General features: G+C 36.4%; 1 protein-coding gene across 7 annotated transcripts in view; it reads right to left on the bottom strand.

The window, feature by feature from the left end:
• The window catches only part of PDE10A (phosphodiesterase 10A), a 547546-nt gene that overhangs the window by 65261 nt on the left and 460912 nt on the right, over positions 1-21373 (bottom strand). For all 7 annotated transcript variants that reach the window (XM_070518672.1, XM_070518620.1, XM_070518469.1 and 4 more), the window contains 5 exons: positions 10008-10148; positions 7394-7549; positions 6220-6270; positions 4812-4870; positions 2818-2869 (listed from right to left, as the gene is read on the bottom strand). In XM_070518672.1, coding sequence (XP_070374773.1) covers positions 2818-2869; positions 4812-4870; positions 6220-6270; positions 7394-7549; positions 10008-10148 — 459 coding nt within the window. The remainder of the gene's footprint in view (positions 1-2817; positions 2870-4811; positions 4871-6219; positions 6271-7393; positions 7550-10007; positions 10149-21373) is intronic.

Raw genomic sequence — 21373 nt, 5'->3', positions numbered from 1 at the left:
ATAAAAACCAATTTTATTTCAAAATATTTTCAATGAAAAATCTGAAAAAAGTTAAAAAACACAATTCCATTTAAAATAGCATTAAAAAATAAAATACTTAGAAAAACTTTACCAAATTAAGATCAATACTTACCCTCTGAAAATTATAAAACATTGTTTAGAAAAAGTAAAGATAATCTAAATAAATGGAAAAACATCCCATGTTCACGTATTGGAAGACTGAACGTGTTAAGATTCTCCAAATTGATCTGTGGGTTCAACACAATCTTTATCATAAGCCTATCTGAATTCTCTGTAGAAACTGAAAAGCAGATTTCCAAACTTTAATATGGAATTTCAAGGGAACCAAAACAGCCAAAAAATATCCAAAAAGAAGAACAAATTTGGAAAACCCACACTTCTTGATTTCAAAACTTTCTACAAAGCAACAGTGATGAAGACAGTGTGGTAGTGTCTTGAAGAGAGACATATAGATCAAGGGAATAGAATTGAGAGCCTAGAAATACAAAACCATATGTCCATGCTCAACTGATTTTTGACAAGACCATATAAAGCAAAAGAATAGTCTTTTCAATGAATGGTGCTGGTAAAACTGGATAGACACATGCAAAAGAATGAAGTTGGGCCCTCATACCAAAAACAAAAATTAACTAACACAGATTAAAAATCTAAATGTAAAAGTTAAAGCTATAAAGCCCATGGAAGAATATACTGGAGTACGCTTTTATCATCTCTGATTTGGCAATGCATTCTTAAATATGACACCATAAGCATGAACGACAAAGAAGATAAATTGGAATTCATCAAAATTAAAACCCTTTGTGCTTTAAAAGATACTATCAAGGAAAGAAAAAGACAACTCACGGATGGAAGAAAATATTTGCCAATTATAAATCAGGTAAGAGAGTTGTACCTAGAATTTATGAAGAACACTTACAACTCAATAATAAAAAGACAAGGAACTCAGTTAAAAAGCGGCCGGTGGATTTGAATAGACATTTCTCCAGAGAAGATACACAAATGGCTCATGAACACATGAAAAGATGTTCCATACCATTAGTCCCGAGAGAAATGCCAATCAAACCACACCGAGACAGCATTTCACGTTTAGTATGATGGCAATATCAAAAAGTCAGATAATAACCAGTGTGAGTGAGAATGTGGAGAAACTGGAACCCCCGTGCATTGCTGGTGCAAATGTAAAATGGTGCAACTGCCGTGGAAAACAGCTGGGCAGGTCTTCAAAGAGTTCAACATAGAATTACCACATGACCCAGCAATTCCACTCCTAACTATATACCCAAAATAACTGAAAACAGGTATTCAAACAAAAAATTGCATGTGAATGTTCAAAGCAGCATGATTCACATTAGCCAAATCATGGAAACAACCCAAATGTCTATCAGCTGATGAATGGATAAAAAAAATGTGGTATGTATATCCATACAACAGAATATTATTCAGCCATATACATGCCACAACACAGATGAACTTTTAAAACATCATGCTAAGTGAAAGAAGCCAGGCACGAGAGCGTGCAAATTACACGATTCCTTTTATGTGAGATGTCTAGAATAGATAGATCCATAGAACAAGAAAGTAGATTAGTGGTTGCTTAGGACCGGGGTGTGGAAGGGATAGGAACATAAAGGGCTAACATGGTATGGAGCTTCTTTCTGAGGTAACAAAAATGTTCTAAAATTGACTGATGATGGTTGTACCTACCTGTGAATATACAGAAAATCACTCAATGGAACATGTTAAATAGATGACTAGTGTGGTATGTGAATTATATCTCAATAAAGCTGTTTTAAAAATACTATTAATAATATGAGAACTAGTCAATAAGTGTTTCTTGTACTCCGAGTGCAAACTCTACGTCAGTCCGTATTTTATCTATATATTTTTGTATTCTTGTTAATACTTTTCACAGCTTTACAAATTCCTTAAATTTCGTCATAACCAAAGAAGTTATTTTTTACTGTGCAATCAAGTGTTCTCTTTTTTGTCCAAATAAAGCCATCAATTTAACTAATTACCTAACGAATGTGAGGAAAGTAATAACTCCTAATGTCACTCTCCAATTACCCTCAGTACACTTTCTGTCCTATAAGACACTGAGCATATCCCACTCCACACTCGCCCGCCATGATATCAAAGAGAAATAGATCAGTGTGCATCATGAAACCTGGAGATGAGGAAACCCTTATTGGACAGGAGTACTATATTTTGAGAAAGACTGGGGAAGGAGAAAGAACGTTTATCAAAATATAGAACCGGGCACAAACGGTTCCAAGCAAGCCTGGCCACCATGGGGTACACAGACAGTCACTTTGACTACCGCGAGCCACTTCTTTAATGAAGTCTAGCCATAGCACAAAAGCAGGAGCACAGAGAAACACGGATAAAGCCCCCCTTGTATGGCTTTCAGCTCCAGGTGCCTACTAGCCTTCTAGAAAAGAGGAATAATTAAGACTAAAGCTGAGTAGAATGAACCTCAAGACCAGGAAGAATCAGTTGGGAATTCCTAACACAACCTCTATGCCAAAGGTATTTTGGAGAATATAAAAAGAAACTAAATGTTTTCCCAAAGCATAGTTTGCCACCTAAATAATGAAAAACTCAGATAGTCTTCAAAATGTTCTTCAAAACTCTCTAAAATTAATGGAAGTGACAAATAAATCAAGGTGAGGCCTTCAGCACCCCCTTTTCATCATATTTGAAAGATCTTGTATGTCTAATACATTAAAATGTTCCACCATACATTAGGACATAAAGGGTGAAATAAAACCATTTTCAAGACAAAAGGCAACCTACCATTATGTGTTCAAGTAGAGAATCTATTGCGACTATGTTATCAAAATATGTTCTGGAAAAAAGAAACACAATACCTGTAAGTAATTTTATTTAGAACACAGAACATATTAAACTTTGAATATATTTTCCAGTTTTATTTACTTTTAAATAAAAAACATAAAGATAAATGTTGTTTGATTTCTGTCCTTTTGTGGCAACAGCCAATAATATTATTTCAAAGACATAAGTGAAACTTTACCATTGATTTTAACATGAAGACTAATTCCAGAGGATGCACTAAGTAACCATTTTATTGGGAAGTACCAAGATAGAGGAAAAAGTTTGTAGTATTTAACTAAAACTATGAAGGAATAAAATTGGGTTCACCATATTTAATATTTTCATTAATAATTTCGATTTGATTGAAACTTTTAAATTTGCTACATCTAATTAATATGGTTAAAATATAAATTATCACTGAAAAACTGGAAAGTTAAAATGTAGTTTAACTGTACTGAGAAGGCAATGTAATTCACTGGAGAAGAAATATCAGAATACAAGTAATGATAAGGACTTGATGACTTCACACAAGTAAAATCGATAGCCATTTTTATGAACAGCAAAATAAATATTTTGGAGGTGTATGGTATATATATTAAAATGCAACCCTCATAAATACATGAATCAACATACATGAATTATAGAGAATATGGAAAAAAGTACTCTTAACATAGCACCTGTTGGCAAGGTACTGCTTCCAGCATAGGTTTGTGTAAATTTAGCAACATACTCAGAATTAAAATAACTTATAGTAATACACAATGCCTTTCATTTAAAAGACAAATTATTTACCTTGAAGCCACTAAGACTGAGAATATGCTTAATTACGCTGTACAGTGAAAAATGTACTGCAAGGAAGATGGTAAACGGGATTTCCCGCTGGGGAATAGATTTAAAGTGTCACATGGTTTAATTAGAGCTTGGAAGACTTGCCACATATTCAAACACACATGCAAGAGAACGTGCCCAGCTTCCCTTTCTATGTGTTTGGAGGTAGTAATATCAAGTGTCCCAGAACTATTGTTTAATTCTGTCCCAAAGAAGAGAGTTGACCTAGGGAATCGACAGAGAACTCTTTTAGGCCCATATTTCTCTAATTTTGTAATTCAGGAAAAAAGTGTAACATGAAGGGGCCACTTCAGGCTAACTGGTCGTGAGGATCACAGTACTTCTTGACGAGTAAGTCATAAACTGCTGCCAAAGTGAAAAGTGGGACAGAACAGGATCAGAGCCGCTGCTGGCGGCTGGGGAAGAACAGATACGTCATTTCTTTAGTAAACCTGTCAGGGGACATGACCTTGAAGTTACCCTATCTTGGGGCATTTCTCAGATTTCAACAAGTAGATGGGTCAGACATACAGAAGCCCTTCCCTGTAGCAAGCAAAACCAATACGAACCCAGAATTTAATAACTATCTGTAATTGTTTCCACTGCCAGCCCAAGGGGGTTTTTCTAGGTCAAACTTCAGGGAAATGGGACATTTTCCCTAAAATGATACCTGAGCTACTATACGTGGGAAAATTCAACAAATAATATTAATATTGTGGTTTGATTTACTGACATTTGTAGAGATGCCAGAGAGGATTTTTTGGAAAATAATGAACTAGAACATTTCCTCTCCTTTGCGTGTCTTGCTGTCTGTTTGCTCCTACAAAAACAGAAAAACTTAGTGTCTGTAACGTGTTCTAGCGACCCTACCTACAAAATATACACCAAATCGCAGATGAAGATCATTACGTATACATTTGCAATGCTTCACTTGTAAAGGGAACATGCAAGAGAAGGCAGCTCTATAGTCCAAAATACGATGGACCATTCTTACCAGAGTACCCACACAGGGAAGACGGATCTTCCGCTATTGACTGCAGTCGCCGCAGTTCCTTGCTACCAGGGCCTGCACTTAATTTAAACCATGATGGATGGGAAGTACCACATCCCTAGAAAGGGACACTTACTTTGACACATCGAGTAGAAAGTCATTCAACTCAGTCTGTTTGGCAAGGCCTCTGCACACCTGCCATAGAAAAGAATAGCTATTCATTATGACATTTCTGCTGATTTAAAAATAAAAACTCCAGGATACTATTTACCTTATTTTATTGCAAAAGGCATAACAGAATCACTCTGTCTATAATGTAATCAGAGTAGTAACAATTCATATTTATGGAATGCTTATATGTGCTAAGCGCTATTCTAAGCACTTTATGTTTCTTATCTCATTTAATCACCACAAAACACTACAGATTTTGGGTTTATTTTTATAATTGAGGCAAGAGGGGGTTTAGAACCTGGCTAAGTTCCAGAGATGCTAAGTGATGGAGCTATAGCATCAGGACCCAGACGTTCTACCTGCAGAGTCACTCTTTCGATCTACTTTAGACTTTAACAAATTGTCCTTGGGCACATTTCTACCTACGCTCGATATTGTCAGACCTGAGAAGTCCTTGCTCCTCATACTATTATCTTCTAACAATATATTTTTTTCTCTTTCTAGCTCACAGTTCCAGATCAACCTGAGTTTGCTGAAACGGACTTAAAAAAACAAAACAGCAACAAAAAAGGAGAAGCGGAAGATACAAAGCAGAATTGTAGGGAGACCGTGTTCCTGAACTATAAGGTCTCGTTACTAGGAAAACTCTACGTAGTTTGTGTTCTCTCAAATTAGATCATATTTTCAAGAGAACCGGGTATCTGAAATGTAAGATTAATGATTTCATATTCCATTTAGTTCAGAGGATTCTTTAATTTAGGAAATGGAGTCATAAAAATACCATTGATACTGGGGTAGGTCCCATGGCATCATGGGTAAGTTTGGTATGCTCTGCTTCAGTGGCCCGGGTTCATGGGTTTGGACCCTGGGAGCAGACCTACACCACTCCTCAGCCACGTTGTGTCAGTGACCCACACACAAAACAGAGGAATACTGGCATAGATGTTAGCTCAGGGACAATCTTCTTCAAGCAAAAAAAGAGGAAGATGGGCAACCGATGTTAGCTCAGAGCAAATCTTCCACAGCAAAAACAAAACAAAAAAGTAATCAAAAAAAAAATCTATCAATGTTGCTGCCAGTAGGAGATAGCTCCTGGGCTTTCAGTGGAAAGCAAAAGCCATAATAGGACACATACCACTTATTGCATAAGTGATTTATATTTTATATAAATATATAAAAATAATTGCAAGATATTTAAGGCAGGGAGTAAGTAAATGTAAGTGAATAGATTAAAAAATTTTAGAAATAACAAAATATCTGCTATCCAGGAATAAGCACTGCGTTACTTATTGGCCCCCACTCCACTCCCCGATGCTGCCCCGTAAACATTCTTGTCTCTTCGGAAGCCCCATGAAAACATCCCAGAGACACACCTGAACCTGATGTATTGCCACTGAAGCCCAGGCAAGATTTGCTGTTGCAACCTAAAAAAAATTATGAGACAGGTTTTTATTAGTCACATGCAGACATCCCAATGACAGGCTCTAGCATTAATGGATATGAAGAATTTTCTGAGGTCAAAGATGAAATGTTTCCAAAACTTTGCTGACAAGTTCTGAAGTTACAAGCTATTCTACTCCTTTTATTACTCATTCACTGGACACATATTGAGCGGGTGCCTGCTGGGTACCAGGCGCTATTCTGGATGCTGGAGACGCAGCATCAACACCAAAAACAACAGAATAGCTTACAGTGTCCTGGGAGGAGAGAGAAAGACAAGAAAGAAAACCAGTGAAGTGCACGGCGTATCCCTTGCTGATGGCGGCTACAGAGAGAAAGAGACACAAAAGAGAGAAAAGGGATGGGAGACAGGAAGCGCTCAAGTCCACACCCAGTGTTCAGGAAGGTCCTGCTGACAGGGCCGCGTTTGAGGATGTTCGTAAAGGAAGTGGCTGGGGGTGGGGATGTGGAAGACAGCGCAGTCCAAGCAGAGGGAGAACAGACGCACAGGCTCTGACTAGGAGCCCGTCAGCCTTGCTCAAGGGTCCAGTGGGAGTGGTGGAAGGGAGGTGGCTGAAGGAGCAGGAGATGTGTCATCCTAGTGAGTGGACAGGGTGCAGGCCGCTGAGGGACTTGGGTGTATATTGGGTGAGACAGACAGATACTCACTGTATTTGGTTTTAGTGTTAATGAGCCAATTCTGATTCAGGGAATAGTGAATGGAACCTATTGTTTTCCAAATGGATGTGATGCTGGAACTTTCATTCAGGACAATTTTAAGAAGACATAAAAGCAACCCAATGTCAGAACTCTCCAGTCATCCTATTACTCTATTGGATTCAGAATGTGGTATACTTTTATTTTTATTGTTAAAATAGATGCTTGCTAGAGTCAATGACTATATTTCTAATTTAATCAGTTTCTTCTCTAAATAACTGCAAAACAACAAACAAATTGGTTTTAAAAATCATTAGTATTAGTATGGAAACGTTGTTAAGCAAAGTGTGGTTTTAAATATTCATTCATTTACCCACTGAACAGTATTAATGAGCACCTTCCACGGTGTAGGTACCACTAAAGTCCTAACGAGCAGTGTTCAGGCCTCACCTCCTGATGACTGAGACAGAAGGCTTCTTTGCCCCAGTGCCGATACAGCTCAAGGATACCGATCAAATCACCAATCGCAGTGACAATTGGTAAACAAAGAACAGACTGGATACGAGTCCCTGATTCCAGTCCTGTACCTCTTGGAAATCGTTCATCCTGAAAAATAAAAGTAGAAAAGTTATAAATTCAGTGAAGAAAATGGAATTGTTAAATTATGACTTTTTTTTTTTTGGTGCGGAAGATTGGCCCTGAGCTAAGATCTGTTGCCAATCTTCCTCTATTTTGTATGTAGGTTGCCGCCACAGCATGGCTTGATGAGTAGTGTAGGTCTGTGCCCAAGTTCTGAACCAGGGCCACCAAAGTGAAGCACACTGAAGTTAACCACTGAGTCACCAGGCCAGCCCCAAGTTATGATTCTTATTTCTATCAGAAATTGCCTATTTGTCACCAATAATAAATGGTCCTTTTCAAAGGAAAATCAAATGATGATGGCCACTATATGCCTTGTTTAAGGAAAATGCTTATCTTTAGCAACATGGACCTATACCCAAACACTGCTTTAATGTTTATCTTCATACAGCAGAATTTAATTAATCAATATATATTAATGCAATAATAAAAGTAATTACAATGGTTAACATTCATTCATTCATCACCTTCTATGTGCCAGAATTCTTTTTAGGGCTTTACAGGTAAAATGTCAAAAGAGAAAATAACTCCAAATGTAAATACCATAGGAAGGAAATTATATACAAAATTTCTTTCTTTTCTATTTTTACAGTTGGAGTCATACAAAAGCGTATGTTAATGATAGTCATTCTCATTGAAGCTCAAAGGCCCATACTAAGTATTCAAACACTCCAATAATTATCAATTATTTATCATAAGAAGTGAAATTGGTTCTTTGACTTGAATGATTTTCTAGCTTAGTAAAATCACTCAACAAAATATAGGGTAATTGAGTGAGTTAATATCAACACACCAGTTCTATTTATTCAATTTCTACTATCTGTGGGAAGCTTTTCTTGAATCAAGAAGAGTACAAATCTAAACTTATAACTTACAGATCTTTTGAAAGCTTGCATATGCAATAGAACATTTTCAAATGACAACTTCTACAGTATTTACCTTTAACATTTCGTTTTTTAAACTGAACTATATTTGACATGTAATGTGTACGTTTAAGGTGTACAATATGTTGATTTGATATATTTCTATATTGTAATTTGATTGCCATTGTAGCATTAGCTAGCACCTCTTATCATGTCATACAATTTTCTTTTTTGTGGTGGGAATAATTAAGATCTTAGCAAGTTTGATGATTATAATACAATACTGTGGTCTATATCCACTATATTGTGCAACATTTACTTTTAGCCACATTTTCTATTCAACAGAATAACGAGTTGCCTGATTTCTTCAAGGTCATACATATAATTAGTGGCAAAACCAAAATGAAAGCCCAGATTTCAATGACTCCGATTGAGCACTTCTACAGAGCAAAGTCATTACACCTAGATACTCGTTTGTACATTTGTCACTTTTTTTTGTTTTTGTTTTTGCTGAGGAAGATTAGCCCTGAGCTAACATCTGTTACCAATCTTCCTCTTTCTTTGATTGAGGAGGATTAACCCTAAGCTAATATCTGTGCCTATCTTCCTCCACTATATATGTGGGTCACTGCCACAGCATGGCTGATGAGTGGTGTAGGTCTGTTCCCGGGATCCAAACCTGTGAAGCCCTCCTGCAGAAGCTGAGTGTGCCAAACTTAACCACTACGTCATGAGGCCAGCCCCCTACTTGTCACTTCTAAAGTCCAACCTCACGTAGTGACATTTCATCACAGTGATCACATACACTGTGGAAGATTGTGCTAAGGGCTCCAACTGCCACGTGCCCTGTACCCGTGTCCTTCATCAGGACCTTCCAATACTGGGTCTGGACCCATCCACGTGATTTGCTCTGGCAAATGCGAGGGTAGTATTTTGATGCAAACAGAGGCTTGGAAACTCACTTGCATGTTTCCACTTCTGCTCTTGGACCCCTGCCACCATCATCAGAACATGCCAGGCAGCCTTCATAAAGGGGTAGGGGGAGACACGTGAAATGCTGAGGCCATCTGAGACTAGCCTGCTGCTAAGGGACAGCCAGTTGACCCCAGATGCATGAGCAGGCCCAGCCGAATATAGCTCAGATCAGCAGGACAGCCCAATCCATGGACCCATGAGAAATAACCAGTGGTGGTTGTATGATGCTACTAAAATTGGGGTAGTCTGTCACACAGCAATAGCTGACTCATTCATAAATATCCTGTTAGGGTATGGAACACAAAACAGGAATTGTTTAGTTTACACGAACACAAATATACATTTTTATGCTTAACTATACTGGCATGTATTAAAATAAGAACTATTCAAATCCAGCTCTTAATAGGTATACAAGATATGGTTTTCTGAGTACAAAAAATTAGTTTACATACAAACATTTATTGATCTAAATCTTGCTTTTAATGCTTTCTTAAAACGGCCTAAATTATGACATCAAAATGATTTGTCATCTTTCTTAATTAAATCCTTCAGGTGACAAATGTCACAAAGAGTAGAAAGCCACTTACCCCCAGGATGTCTTCTACTAGCAATGTTTTCCGGGACTTGGCCACATAAGCAGAGATCGTGGTGCCCTGGGCAATGGGCCCAGCAGGGATCAGCCGGGGCTTTCCTTCCTTGATTCCTGGAGGGGTGAACACACACAGGCTCTAGGAAGAAGGGAAGAGCATGTTTTACAGGGTTTCCTGCACATTGGCACAGCACAGAAAGACTCCTACATATTACTTACTAGTCAAAAGAAATCTGTGAGCCAAGGAAAAGAAGAGACATAAAATGAGACAGGGGCTTTGCCATGATCAAACTGGAGTATCTGAGTTGAAATTCTCTCTCTTATTTCCAGTGCACACAAATTACAGGCTAGATATAGCACCTAAGTGAATGTCTAGGCAGAGAAAAACTCACAGAATAGCCTCCTATTTTGATACATAGGAAATAAAAAAATTTTTTTTAAAAACCATTCTTTAAAATGTCCATACTACCTAAAGCAATCTACAGATTCAGTACAATCCCAATCAGAATCCCAATGACATTCTTCATAGAAATAGAACAAAGCCAAAAATTTACATGGAACAACAAAAGACCCTGAACAGCCAAAACAATTCTGAGAAAAAATAACAAAGCTGGAGGCATCACAATCCCTGACTTCCAACCATACTACAAAGCTATAGTAATCAAAACAGCATGGTACTGGTATAAAAACAGACACACAGATCAATGGATCAGAACTGAAAGCCCAGAAATAAAACCACACATCTATGGATAGTTAATCTTCAAGAAAGGAGCCAAGAACATACAATGGAGAAAGGAAAGTCTCTTCAATAACTGGTGTTGGGAAAACTGGACAGTCACGTGCAAAAGAATGAAAGTAGACCATTATCTTACACCATACACAAAAATTAACTCTAAATGGATTAAATATTTGAATGTTAAGACCTGAAACCATAAAACTCTTAGAAGAAAATATAGGCAGTACACTTTGACATTGTTCTTAGCAACATCTTTTCGAATACCATGTCCACTTAGGTAAGGGAAACAAAAGAAAAAGCTAACAAATGGGACTACATCAGACTAAAAAGCTTCTGCAAAGCAAAGGAAACCAAGAACAAAACGGTAAGACAACTCACCAACTGGGAGGAATTATTTGTAAATCATTTATCAGACAAGGGGTTGATCTCCAAAATACATAAAGGACTCATACAACTCAACAAAAGAAAACCAAACAACCCGATCACAAAATGGGCAGAGGATATGAACAGACATATTTCCAAAGAAGATATACAGATGGCCAACAGGCACATGAAACGATGCTCAACATCACGAGTTATCAGGGAAACGCAAATCAAAACTACAAGGAGATATCACCTTACACCGGTCAGAATGGCTACAATTACCAGGACAAAAACAACAAATGTTGGAGAGGATGTGGAGATAAGGGAAAGCTCATACACTGCTGGTGGGAACAGAAACTGGTACAGCCACTGTGGAAAACAGTATGCAGATTGCTCAAAAAATTCAAAATAGAAATACCATGTGATCCAGCTATCCCACTACTGGGTATGTATCCAAAGAACTTGAAACCAATGATCTAAAGAGATTTATGCATCCCTATGTTCACTGCAGCATTATTCACAATGGCCAAGATGTGGAAGCAAACCAAGTGCCCTTCTACAGATGAATGGATAAAGAAGATGTGGTATATATATACACATATACAATGGAATACTACTCAGACTTAAAAAAGACAAAATTGGCCCATTTGCAACAACACGGATGGACCTGGAGGGTGTAATGTTAAGTGAAATAAGCCAGACAGAGAAAGACAAATACAGCATGATTTCACTCATATGTGGAAGATAACAAATAATTGCATAAAGAGAACAGATTATTGGTTACCAGAGTGGAAGGAGGTTGGAGTGGGCAAAAGCGATAAAGGGGCACATATGTATAGTGACGGATAAAAATTAGACTACTAGGAGTGAACATAATGAAGTGTATTCAGAAATTGATAAATAGTAATGTACACCTGAAATTACACAATGTTATAAACCATTATAACCCCAATAAAATTACTTGGGGAAAAAAAAAAGGAAGCTGTCCTTGGCGTCAAGACACTATCATACAAGAAACAGACCCACATTGGGCCCAACCTCCCTACAGACTTGGCACACGGATCTGAAGACAGGATCCGTAACTACAGGTCAAAGTGATTTGCTCATACTTCTCATTTTCATCAAAAACCTTCCTTTCTCAGAATATTATTTCTTTTTCTAATACTCAATCACTCCACTCCTTAAACTGGCCTGCCCATAAAATTACAGATTCAGAATGCTCCTGATAAAAACTTTGCTCGTCTCTGCACAAAAAAAATTTAAGACAAATCTGGGTGTATCTTCCCCTTTCAAATGACTGGGTGGGAGGGTACAGTTCTGAAGCTATTTTAAAATAAATGTTTTTAAAAGTATGATCAGTTATTCTGACTAAACCTAATCACATTTTTAAATATCTACTAAATAAGAATTGCTAAACAAATCATCGAGTGACCGGGGGCCATATTTTGACATAATTGTATTATGATTACCTAGTCAATTCGAAATTACAGTTCAGGTAATTTCTCCCAATACTTCACTTTACTCTTATGTTAAACTGGATTGCTGTCACTTAAAAGGTTGAAGACCTTTTGAACCCTAAGTATTAGACAATCCTGTTAATCTAAACATGTACTATTTATTAGTCCCTGCTCTTACTAAGCTATAAGCTAGGTCTATGTTGGATGTAATTGTCAACTTATTAGATAAGGGGTTTCCAAGCTTTGTAATGTCCGAGGACCCTTTATTCAAATAAAGTCTTACTTATGATCACAAGAGAGTGAACCCTATAAACTCAAGCTCCTTCAGTCGACTGGGAGCAGGACAAAGGAAGTCAGAGCTTTGAGTCAACCCCGGCCATGCTAAAGAAGTCATCACACTGTTTAAAGATTAGAAGCGAAGTTCAAAATATTTTTATTCACACGTATATCTGCATCACTTAGGACTGTGCTTAAGTGGTATTTGCTAATAAGACAACGCCCATGAAAAATATACTTTAAGCATTTCTTTTAAAAAAGATGAAGCTTGAAATGTTTAAATACAAGTTCTATATTTTAAGATGATTTTAAAAATTTAACTATATATGAGATGATAAAGGACAAGTTTGCCTTATTTATATGAAGGAGGCGAGAAATCAGAGTCATTGATTTTCAAGTTACTATAATTCCATTGGCCACCAACATATCTATGGCACAGATGAAGCAAGACTGTCATTCGATTTAGTAGCTGTCATTGTCACAATACAATTCAGTGTGTCGCCCTGTCTGAAGATTGAGAGAAGAGTAGAAAAAGGGTTTAAGAACAGGAAGAGAGATGTCTGCAAGAAAAAAAGTTCACTTTTTTTCAGGCTATGGTATATTGAGCCTGAAGAAAAATCGCAGTTGACAACGCTTTCCCCAAACGATGAGAGAGTTAATTGTGAGAGGTATGTTGAGTAATGCTCCTTTTCTCTACCAAAGTCAGAACTGCAGGAAATGAACTTAAATTGAACTGAGCAGTCTAGATAACTCTGAAAAGGAACTTCCCGGGACAGTAACAGAAGGTAAACTCTGGAGCAAGCTCTCAACAGTAGCTTTGGATTTTTTTTCCCTTATAATTGCTGATTTTATTAGTTTTTTGTTTGAAGATATACAACAGACATCTTTTGGGGATGACTTTGCTGTGCCCATTAAGGCTGGATTTAATAACAACTTCGAGTTATACTTAGCTTCACAATTTGATAGTGATAGGATAGCTTATACATTCCTCTATTATTAGAAGATCATTTATTTAATATTATAAAACATTTATTGTCCCTATATAGGGTTTCTATAGATGAACAAGAAACAGATAAACATAATGCAAGCTCTTGTGTATATCAGGCTTGCTGAAGATAAATGGTTTAGAATCTTTCAATTACTTGATTGAATCTGGAAAACTCCTGTGGATGATAAATAATTGTCAAAAAATTAAATAATTCTTTATAGTGGGAAATTTTATATTTGTTTTACTAATGAGCTCATGATTTTTCTTCATATTTACCAAAGAGAAATTTTTCCGAATGAGAGCTGAAGGCAAGTGTTAACACAATATTGAGTAAGTTGTCATGTGAAAGCCAAAAGCTCAGGCAGGAAGGAAAAATGAGGACCAGCCTGAGGCAGACAGACAGCTGTTTCTGATGCTGTCACAGCCTTACTTTCTCTCCTGGGTATTCGTGGTTTCCTACTCTTTTTGGGGGGCTTGTGGGTTTTTTTACTCCACACAATTCATCTGTGCTGAAGCTCCCTTCATAACGTCCATTCCTGACTGAAGACGAGTCACTGGTTTGAACTGTGTGTTCCACAATCACGTTCTTCACGATTTTAGTAACTGAATGGACTGATGAGCAGTCACTGTCACAAACAGAAAAAGTCAGTGACAAACCTCTAAATGAGAGGCTGAATTTTATATGTCTTCAGTGATGGGAAAGTTTATTAAATCTACCTGTATTTAGTCCACAGAAATAATCAAATAGACAGTGGTGTGTTGACTAGTCTTTTTCCCACTGCCACCTTCATCACGTACGAAATTGCCAAGAACACATGGGTCTGTTTCTGAACCCCAATTCTGTACTTTTTAGATTTATTTGTTTACCACGCTGTTTTAATTACTGTAAGTTTATAGTACATTTTGTGATCTGGCAAGGCAAGTCTTGCTTTGGTTCCTAATGTTTCAAAATAATCATGACTTGTTTTATAAGATATATTTAAAATTTTTCATGGTGAAGGGCCAGCATTATTGCATTAACAAATGACGGGTGTAAATAAGTTCTATAGTAACTTGCAAAGCAAATAGAGACTTTATTTTTCAAAATCAATCATTATGATGTTTGACATAAGGATCTCACTGGGATGTTCAGATTAATAAGATAAAAAACATGATACTATTTTCATAGGAGGATGAATGAAAACTGCTCTTTATCAAACATTACTACCTGATATTTTGGAATGTATTAAGACTTTCCTGCATACATTTCCAATGTCTAATTCATCTATAAAATCTGGTGTTGAACTGAGTCTCTAAAATTAATTCCTACACTAATGTTGTATGAATTTATAAAAACTTTTATTAGCACAAACATTTTTTAGAGGCTAGAGACAAACAACTAAAAACAAGGAAAGTTTCAAAGTTTCAAACCTCAACCACCTCTACCTTTTCCAGACAAGAAATTAACTGCATCTGGGGCACGTAAGCTGACGAATGAGTGCTGTGGTTCCTTATTCCTAGTCGAGAGCTCTGGAGGTGCCATGATTGTTAATCCCCTCACCTCCCAATATCACCACGGAGACTGGGCAAAGAGCTGGAACTCAGCCCAGATGCCATGCCACGGTAGGAGATGAATTAGCTTTTTCAACTGCTCAAAGAAACTCATTATGAACTAGCCAACATTTTTGTAATAACAGCAAATTTTCACCCACCTTTCCAAAGTTAGACAATTTAAATTAGAGAAGATTGGTAATAGTTGTCATAACCAGTAGGTGGGCTCAATGTAGGGATAAAAAAGCATTCAATTTAGAAAAAAACAAATTTGGAGAAATAGATATGGTAGAAAATGAACAACAGAATAGGCTATCAATTTATTCTTTAAAAGACGTGATTTTTTTGATGAAATAGAAAAATCTGACTCACTGACATCAACTAAATAGATAAGTCCACTTCACTGGTCAACACTTGCTCTCATCTTTCTTTCTTTCCCTTCTCATCTTTCTTTCCTTACACAATTCAAAGATCACTTCAAACCCCATTTTTCTTTTAAAGGCTTCAACTCACAAGCAGTTAAATTTTAGAAATACTTTTTAAGAAGAAAATTAGTTAGGCTTACCATTGAGTTATTTTTCCTACATGACACTAGATGGCACTGGATAGTAAATGAATTTTGATCCACGCACATGGCCATGAGCAACTTGCCCCCACACTCACCTGGAACTTGAAATAGATCACTAACTTTGTTTACATAATTCTTAAAAACGAACTCACTAAAGTTCACTGTGCTATTGAAAAAGGTCACCCGATTATTCTGAACTACTGGCTCTAAATTCTAAAACTCCTATCTGAAAAGCTATCTATGAACTTACGTTATGAATTAAAAATCTAAAGTACAGTTAGAGTTCACGAGGTTTTCAGCTTTTACGAACAACTCTTATGGATATCACAAGGAAAGCTATAATGATAACAGGATAAAGCGTGTTACGTATCAGTTGGAGGACATGACCGGGTACAAAAGAGCAAAACTGTAGAAACATTAGACAGTGAATTAAGCAAGATGTTAATGATGGAAAAATCAGGTTTTCCAACAAACATTTCAAGAACATCTTGCATATGTTATGTGTCAGGCACTGCTAAGGGCTAGGACATAAAAATACACTGCTTCCTTTTTTAGTTCCAGATTTCTTACAAATTGCTTCTTCTTCCTAAAAAAGTCCTTTATTTTCCCTCCTTATCTACTAAGTGAGAGGTCTTCCAAGCCCTGTTCAAACAGGGCTGATCATCCAAACTGTTTCTAATGTGGTCCACCCCCAAATCTCCACGACTCCCACCAAATTCAGGATCCCAGAGCACCGTGGGTTCCTCATTGCTTGCACTTAAGACCACGTTCTACAATTAAGGATTTCTCGATTTCCCCTACTGGTTGTACATTCTTTGATGACAGGAATGATTTTTTATTCACCTTTGCATGTTCAGCAATTTAGCACAGTTTTGGTACATAGCAAGTGTCTAAAATGGTTTGTTGAATGAAAAACGTTCACGACACATTTACCCAATGGAAGTTAAATTAAGGTTTAGAAAGTTTAAAAATCTTAACAAAGTCGAGAAGTAGTGAACTGGAACTCACGCAATCCAATTCCAGAATCAAAATTCTTTGGAAAGCTAAACTACTTACTGGGAAGCTTTCTTTCTTTCTCCAAACTCTGAAACAGTGTAGAGATAGCACAGGAATTCTCTCTCCTGAAGGGCTATCCCCAGTGAGATGTACACAAAAAAAGAACAGGAACCTGTTCTGGTCCATCACTGTAGCCCAGGTTTACAACTGTTTGAACAAGGATGTACTCAGAAAACATTCTGGTGAATAAATGTCCTCCCGGCTTTTAGAAAAGCATTATTTTAACACTGTTTTCAATTTCTTCCATTTACTGGTGTATTAGGTTTTCTATCATCATTTGCATTAAATGGAGCAATTTATATCTTCCTCGAAAACTGTCCATTTTATCTAGATTTTCACATTTACTAATACAAGTATCCTCTCATAATTTGTCATTTTCACTATATCTATTGTTGTGCTATATTTTAAAATTATTAAAATTATATATAATTGCATCGTCTCTTTTTTGCTAACTAGGTTAGCAAATAATTTAATCTGTATAGTTGTTATATTTCCTTGTTTATATAGATTTTAGTTTTCTATATTCTTAGGTTAAATTGGTAAATCCTAAGAGGGCAGAGATTTTAATTTACTACAATGCCTCTAGTAACTAGAACACGACCACGTGGTAACACCCACCAAAAATGTGTTGAATCAATACATTAACTTATTTTGTCAGCTTATTTATTAATGCTTCAAAAATGTATAGAGAATGTTTAATACTTTAAAGATGTCAATTTTTCACTGTAACTTTGTCCAGAGCTTCAGCAATACTGTAATTCACTTTCATAAATATTATTCTCTAGATATTCCATTAACTGTATTTAAATTTTTTCTTTGCCCAAAGAGTTACTTAGCATATTATTTAATTTCCTTGTTTTTAGCCATTGTAACAGATCCGAATTCTTAAATGGGGGCCAAATGCATCAAAGTAGGGTCTAATCAAAGAAGAAAGGGAACCCCAAGTTGGTAAATCCCAAAATAATATACTGAGTTTAATACATAGATATACATATTTGGATAAACCCAACTAATGATATTATTAACATCCTCTAAATTGTATTTTTCTGTTCACTTTTTGGTAGGACTGTTTTGCTCTATGAATTTCAATGCGCCAATATTTACTGTAGAAACTCCCTAACAGCCCTCCCTTCACTGTAGGCTAAATCTTTCACAAACCAAGTGACTCTCTTTTCCTATTTAATGCTTTTATTCCTTGAATTCAACTTTGTTACTGATATGTGGCACTTATTCTCCTTTAGTCTGCATTTTTCTGGAGTAGGTTGGCTCCATCTAAAATTCCCTTTATTGTGAATCTTTCCTGACTCACTTTGCTCATACGCATCTCCATAAAACAGAACAAAGTTATGGGGTTTTTTAACCTGATTTAAGATTTTTTTCTTTTAATAGCTGGACCTATTCTACTTGTAATCTTGTTGTGATATCTTTCAAAATGAGTTCCACAGTCATATTTTATGTTTTATTTTTCACTAAATACTATTTAGTTTATTTTCTATCTTCTCCTTAACTTTCAACATTTTCTTTAAATTTTTCCTCTCTGGTAAAATGAATGCGGTTTTTAATTCTACTAGTGCAATTTCGATATATTTAAACATTACTTAAATTATATTTCTTGATGCATCCATTTCAGAAATTAAATGATCTCTACTGATTCTCATTCATGAAAAAAAGAAATTGGTACTTTTATAAGAATTTTATAATTCCTCTCATTGCTATGTTAATCCTTGGTATTTATTGATATAGCCTAAAATTTTATCTCAGTCTATTTGGGTTGCATTATTACAATTTTGTCATTAAAGCACATACATTTCGTTTTGAAAATGAGTTATTTAAGAAAAGCTTTTTAGCTGAGTCAAAATCCCGATCCAATTTTTAAAAACACTGATAAATATTTATAATATACTAACATTTATGGATAAAGGAAGGAATATAAGAAAATATACATGCATCTGCTCATCAGTGCCAAAAAAACTTTTATTTTATTTAATACGTTTGGCTACATTTTACAAGTATGTCAACATCTGTCGCAAGCAATACGGTAGATTAGATAATTTGACATTCCTGAAAAAAGCCATTTTAAAACTATTTAAAGGCTGGATAAAGTATATTTTACAAATCTTTTTCGCCAGGCTGAGAAGAATGGAAGGAATCCACAGAAATCTAAAAGGAAGTAAATAAAGGAACTCCAAGAAATCAGCAAAGTGGTTTTTTTCTTGAGTATCAACCAGAGCCTAGATACACTGACCTTCCCTCAGGAGAGCCACGTGGTTAACAGGACACAAGAGAGAAAACCCGGGACCTCTCTACCTGGGAAGTCTACTAGGAGACCCCTGTATGGGGCTATGTCCTCATCTTATGCTAAAGAGTAAACATACTTACAGCTGCAAGGGCATTACAAGGAAAACAGATTATCTTGAATTTACTGCTGGAGGGAAAATAAAAACCTCCTCTCAGAAATCATAACTATGCATCTCGTGCATTTGAGGTTTGAATCCATAACACTTTGCGGTCTGAAAAAAATCTCAATTAGATTATTTAATTAAAATAGTCCTGGATTGGTAGTGCCTTAGGTGACTGGCAAAAACAAACACATGTCCTATTTCTAGGAAAGGAACTTCAACACAAACCTCAAGAATATCCACTTAAAAGGGCCCAAGGAAGAATACTATTCATGGCTAAAAACAAACAAACAAACATAAAACACAGGAGCAAATAAGTCACCATCAACCATAAATTCAGAAAGAAGACAAAACAATATAAAAGAGTATACTTAATATATTTCAAGAAATAAAAGATAAGCTTGAAAATATGTCCAGGGAATAAAAAACCAGAATGGAGGACTGAGACCAATCAACAAACAACCAAAAAGTAACTATATTATAGTCAATATATGGAGAGAACATATTTATCAACTTGAATTCTCTATACAGCAAAAATATCTTTCAGGGAAGTGGTGAAATGAAGACACATTGAGACAGACAAAAACTGAGTTTCCCATCGGCGGATTCTCACTAAGGGAAATTCTACAGGATAGAAGAAAAATGAGTCCAAATGGAAGACCTGAGATGGCAGAAGAAATGAAGAGCAAGGAAAGTGGTAACTACGTAGACACATCTAAAGAAACACTTGAGTGAACCTCAGACCTCAGACCATATGTCTTCTTCCTACCCACAGAAATCCCAGGGTTAAAGAATAAGGGCCAGTTATGTATGTGGAATACACAAAAGAAAGAATACAGTTAGCAAAACACAGTAATTATCTCCTAAAGTTATCCTCCAGAGAGACAGTCTCTGCCTTCCTGAAGCTTCTAATCTAGTGAGAAAGGCAGATAAGCAACCAATCACAGAAATCAAAGATATATATGTAATTACAGATCCGCTTGAATTCAATGAAGAAGTATATGATATTAAGGAAGCATAACAAACTGGGATCTGACTTATGGATGTCAGAAAAGCTACAGTTTGGCTGTATACCCTGCTGTTCCGAGGGATACACCATTGAACAAGACACAGCCATCCCTGAGATGTGGGAGAGAAAGGAGAGAGGAACTGATGACCTGGAGAGAATCACGCGGAGTAAATTAACGGCCTTAGGAGTTTAGAATAAGCAGTGACTAAAGCCTGAGAGAATACGACATCTTCCCCTCAATTAAGTTACGAAAGTGAATGGTGAGTAAAAAGTGAAAGAATCAGAATTGGTAGACGTAGAATTACAATTGAGAACGTTGTACATACAAAAGCTTTTTCTAAATCGAGTATTTGAGGAAGCTACTTCACCGAGGTCAACGTATAAAGAAGTCTGCAGACAATAAAGCGAAACATACAGCCAAGTGATGAAGATTAGAGTAGACTGGATTGGAAATTTAAATCCAAGAGCTTTCTGATGCTCTCACACCCGGCAGGCCCAGGGCCTCTGGTTGCTGTCCCTTTTGACCTCTGCAAACGAGTGCTCCCCATCCTCCTCCACACACAGAAGAGGGACATCCCATAGTGGCAGCCTCAGTTCCAAGTTTCACATCACTTCTTTTGAGGGAAACAGCTAGAAATGCTGAGTCCAAGATCCAGGTTTCAGCAGAGAATCTGATTGGTCCCAGGAAGTGGGATTGGAAGGAAAAGGTCACATGATACAAACATGGCTGCCTGGCCAACCCTGTGGTTGTCTGAACATCTCAGGGAAGGAGTAAGGAGATGTGACATCACGATTACACTGAGCTATTATACATATGCATAAATTATAAAAATATCTGCAAATTATATACAAATTTTCTTAAAGGAATTCTTAATTTTTTAATTAAAAAAAAATCCCAAAATTTTAGAAATAAATTTTTAGAATGAACAGGTAAAAGTGAGATCTACTTATTATTTTAGTAGCTTGGCTATTTCAAAATACT

This window comes from Equus asinus, chromosome 1, assembly GCF_041296235.1.
Source record: "Equus asinus isolate D_3611 breed Donkey chromosome 1, EquAss-T2T_v2, whole genome shotgun sequence".
Taxonomy (NCBI): Eukaryota; Metazoa; Chordata; class Mammalia; order Perissodactyla; family Equidae; genus Equus; species Equus asinus.
The sequence above is the reverse complement of the archived record's forward strand: the minus strand, read 5'-3'. Positions and strand labels throughout refer to the sequence as shown.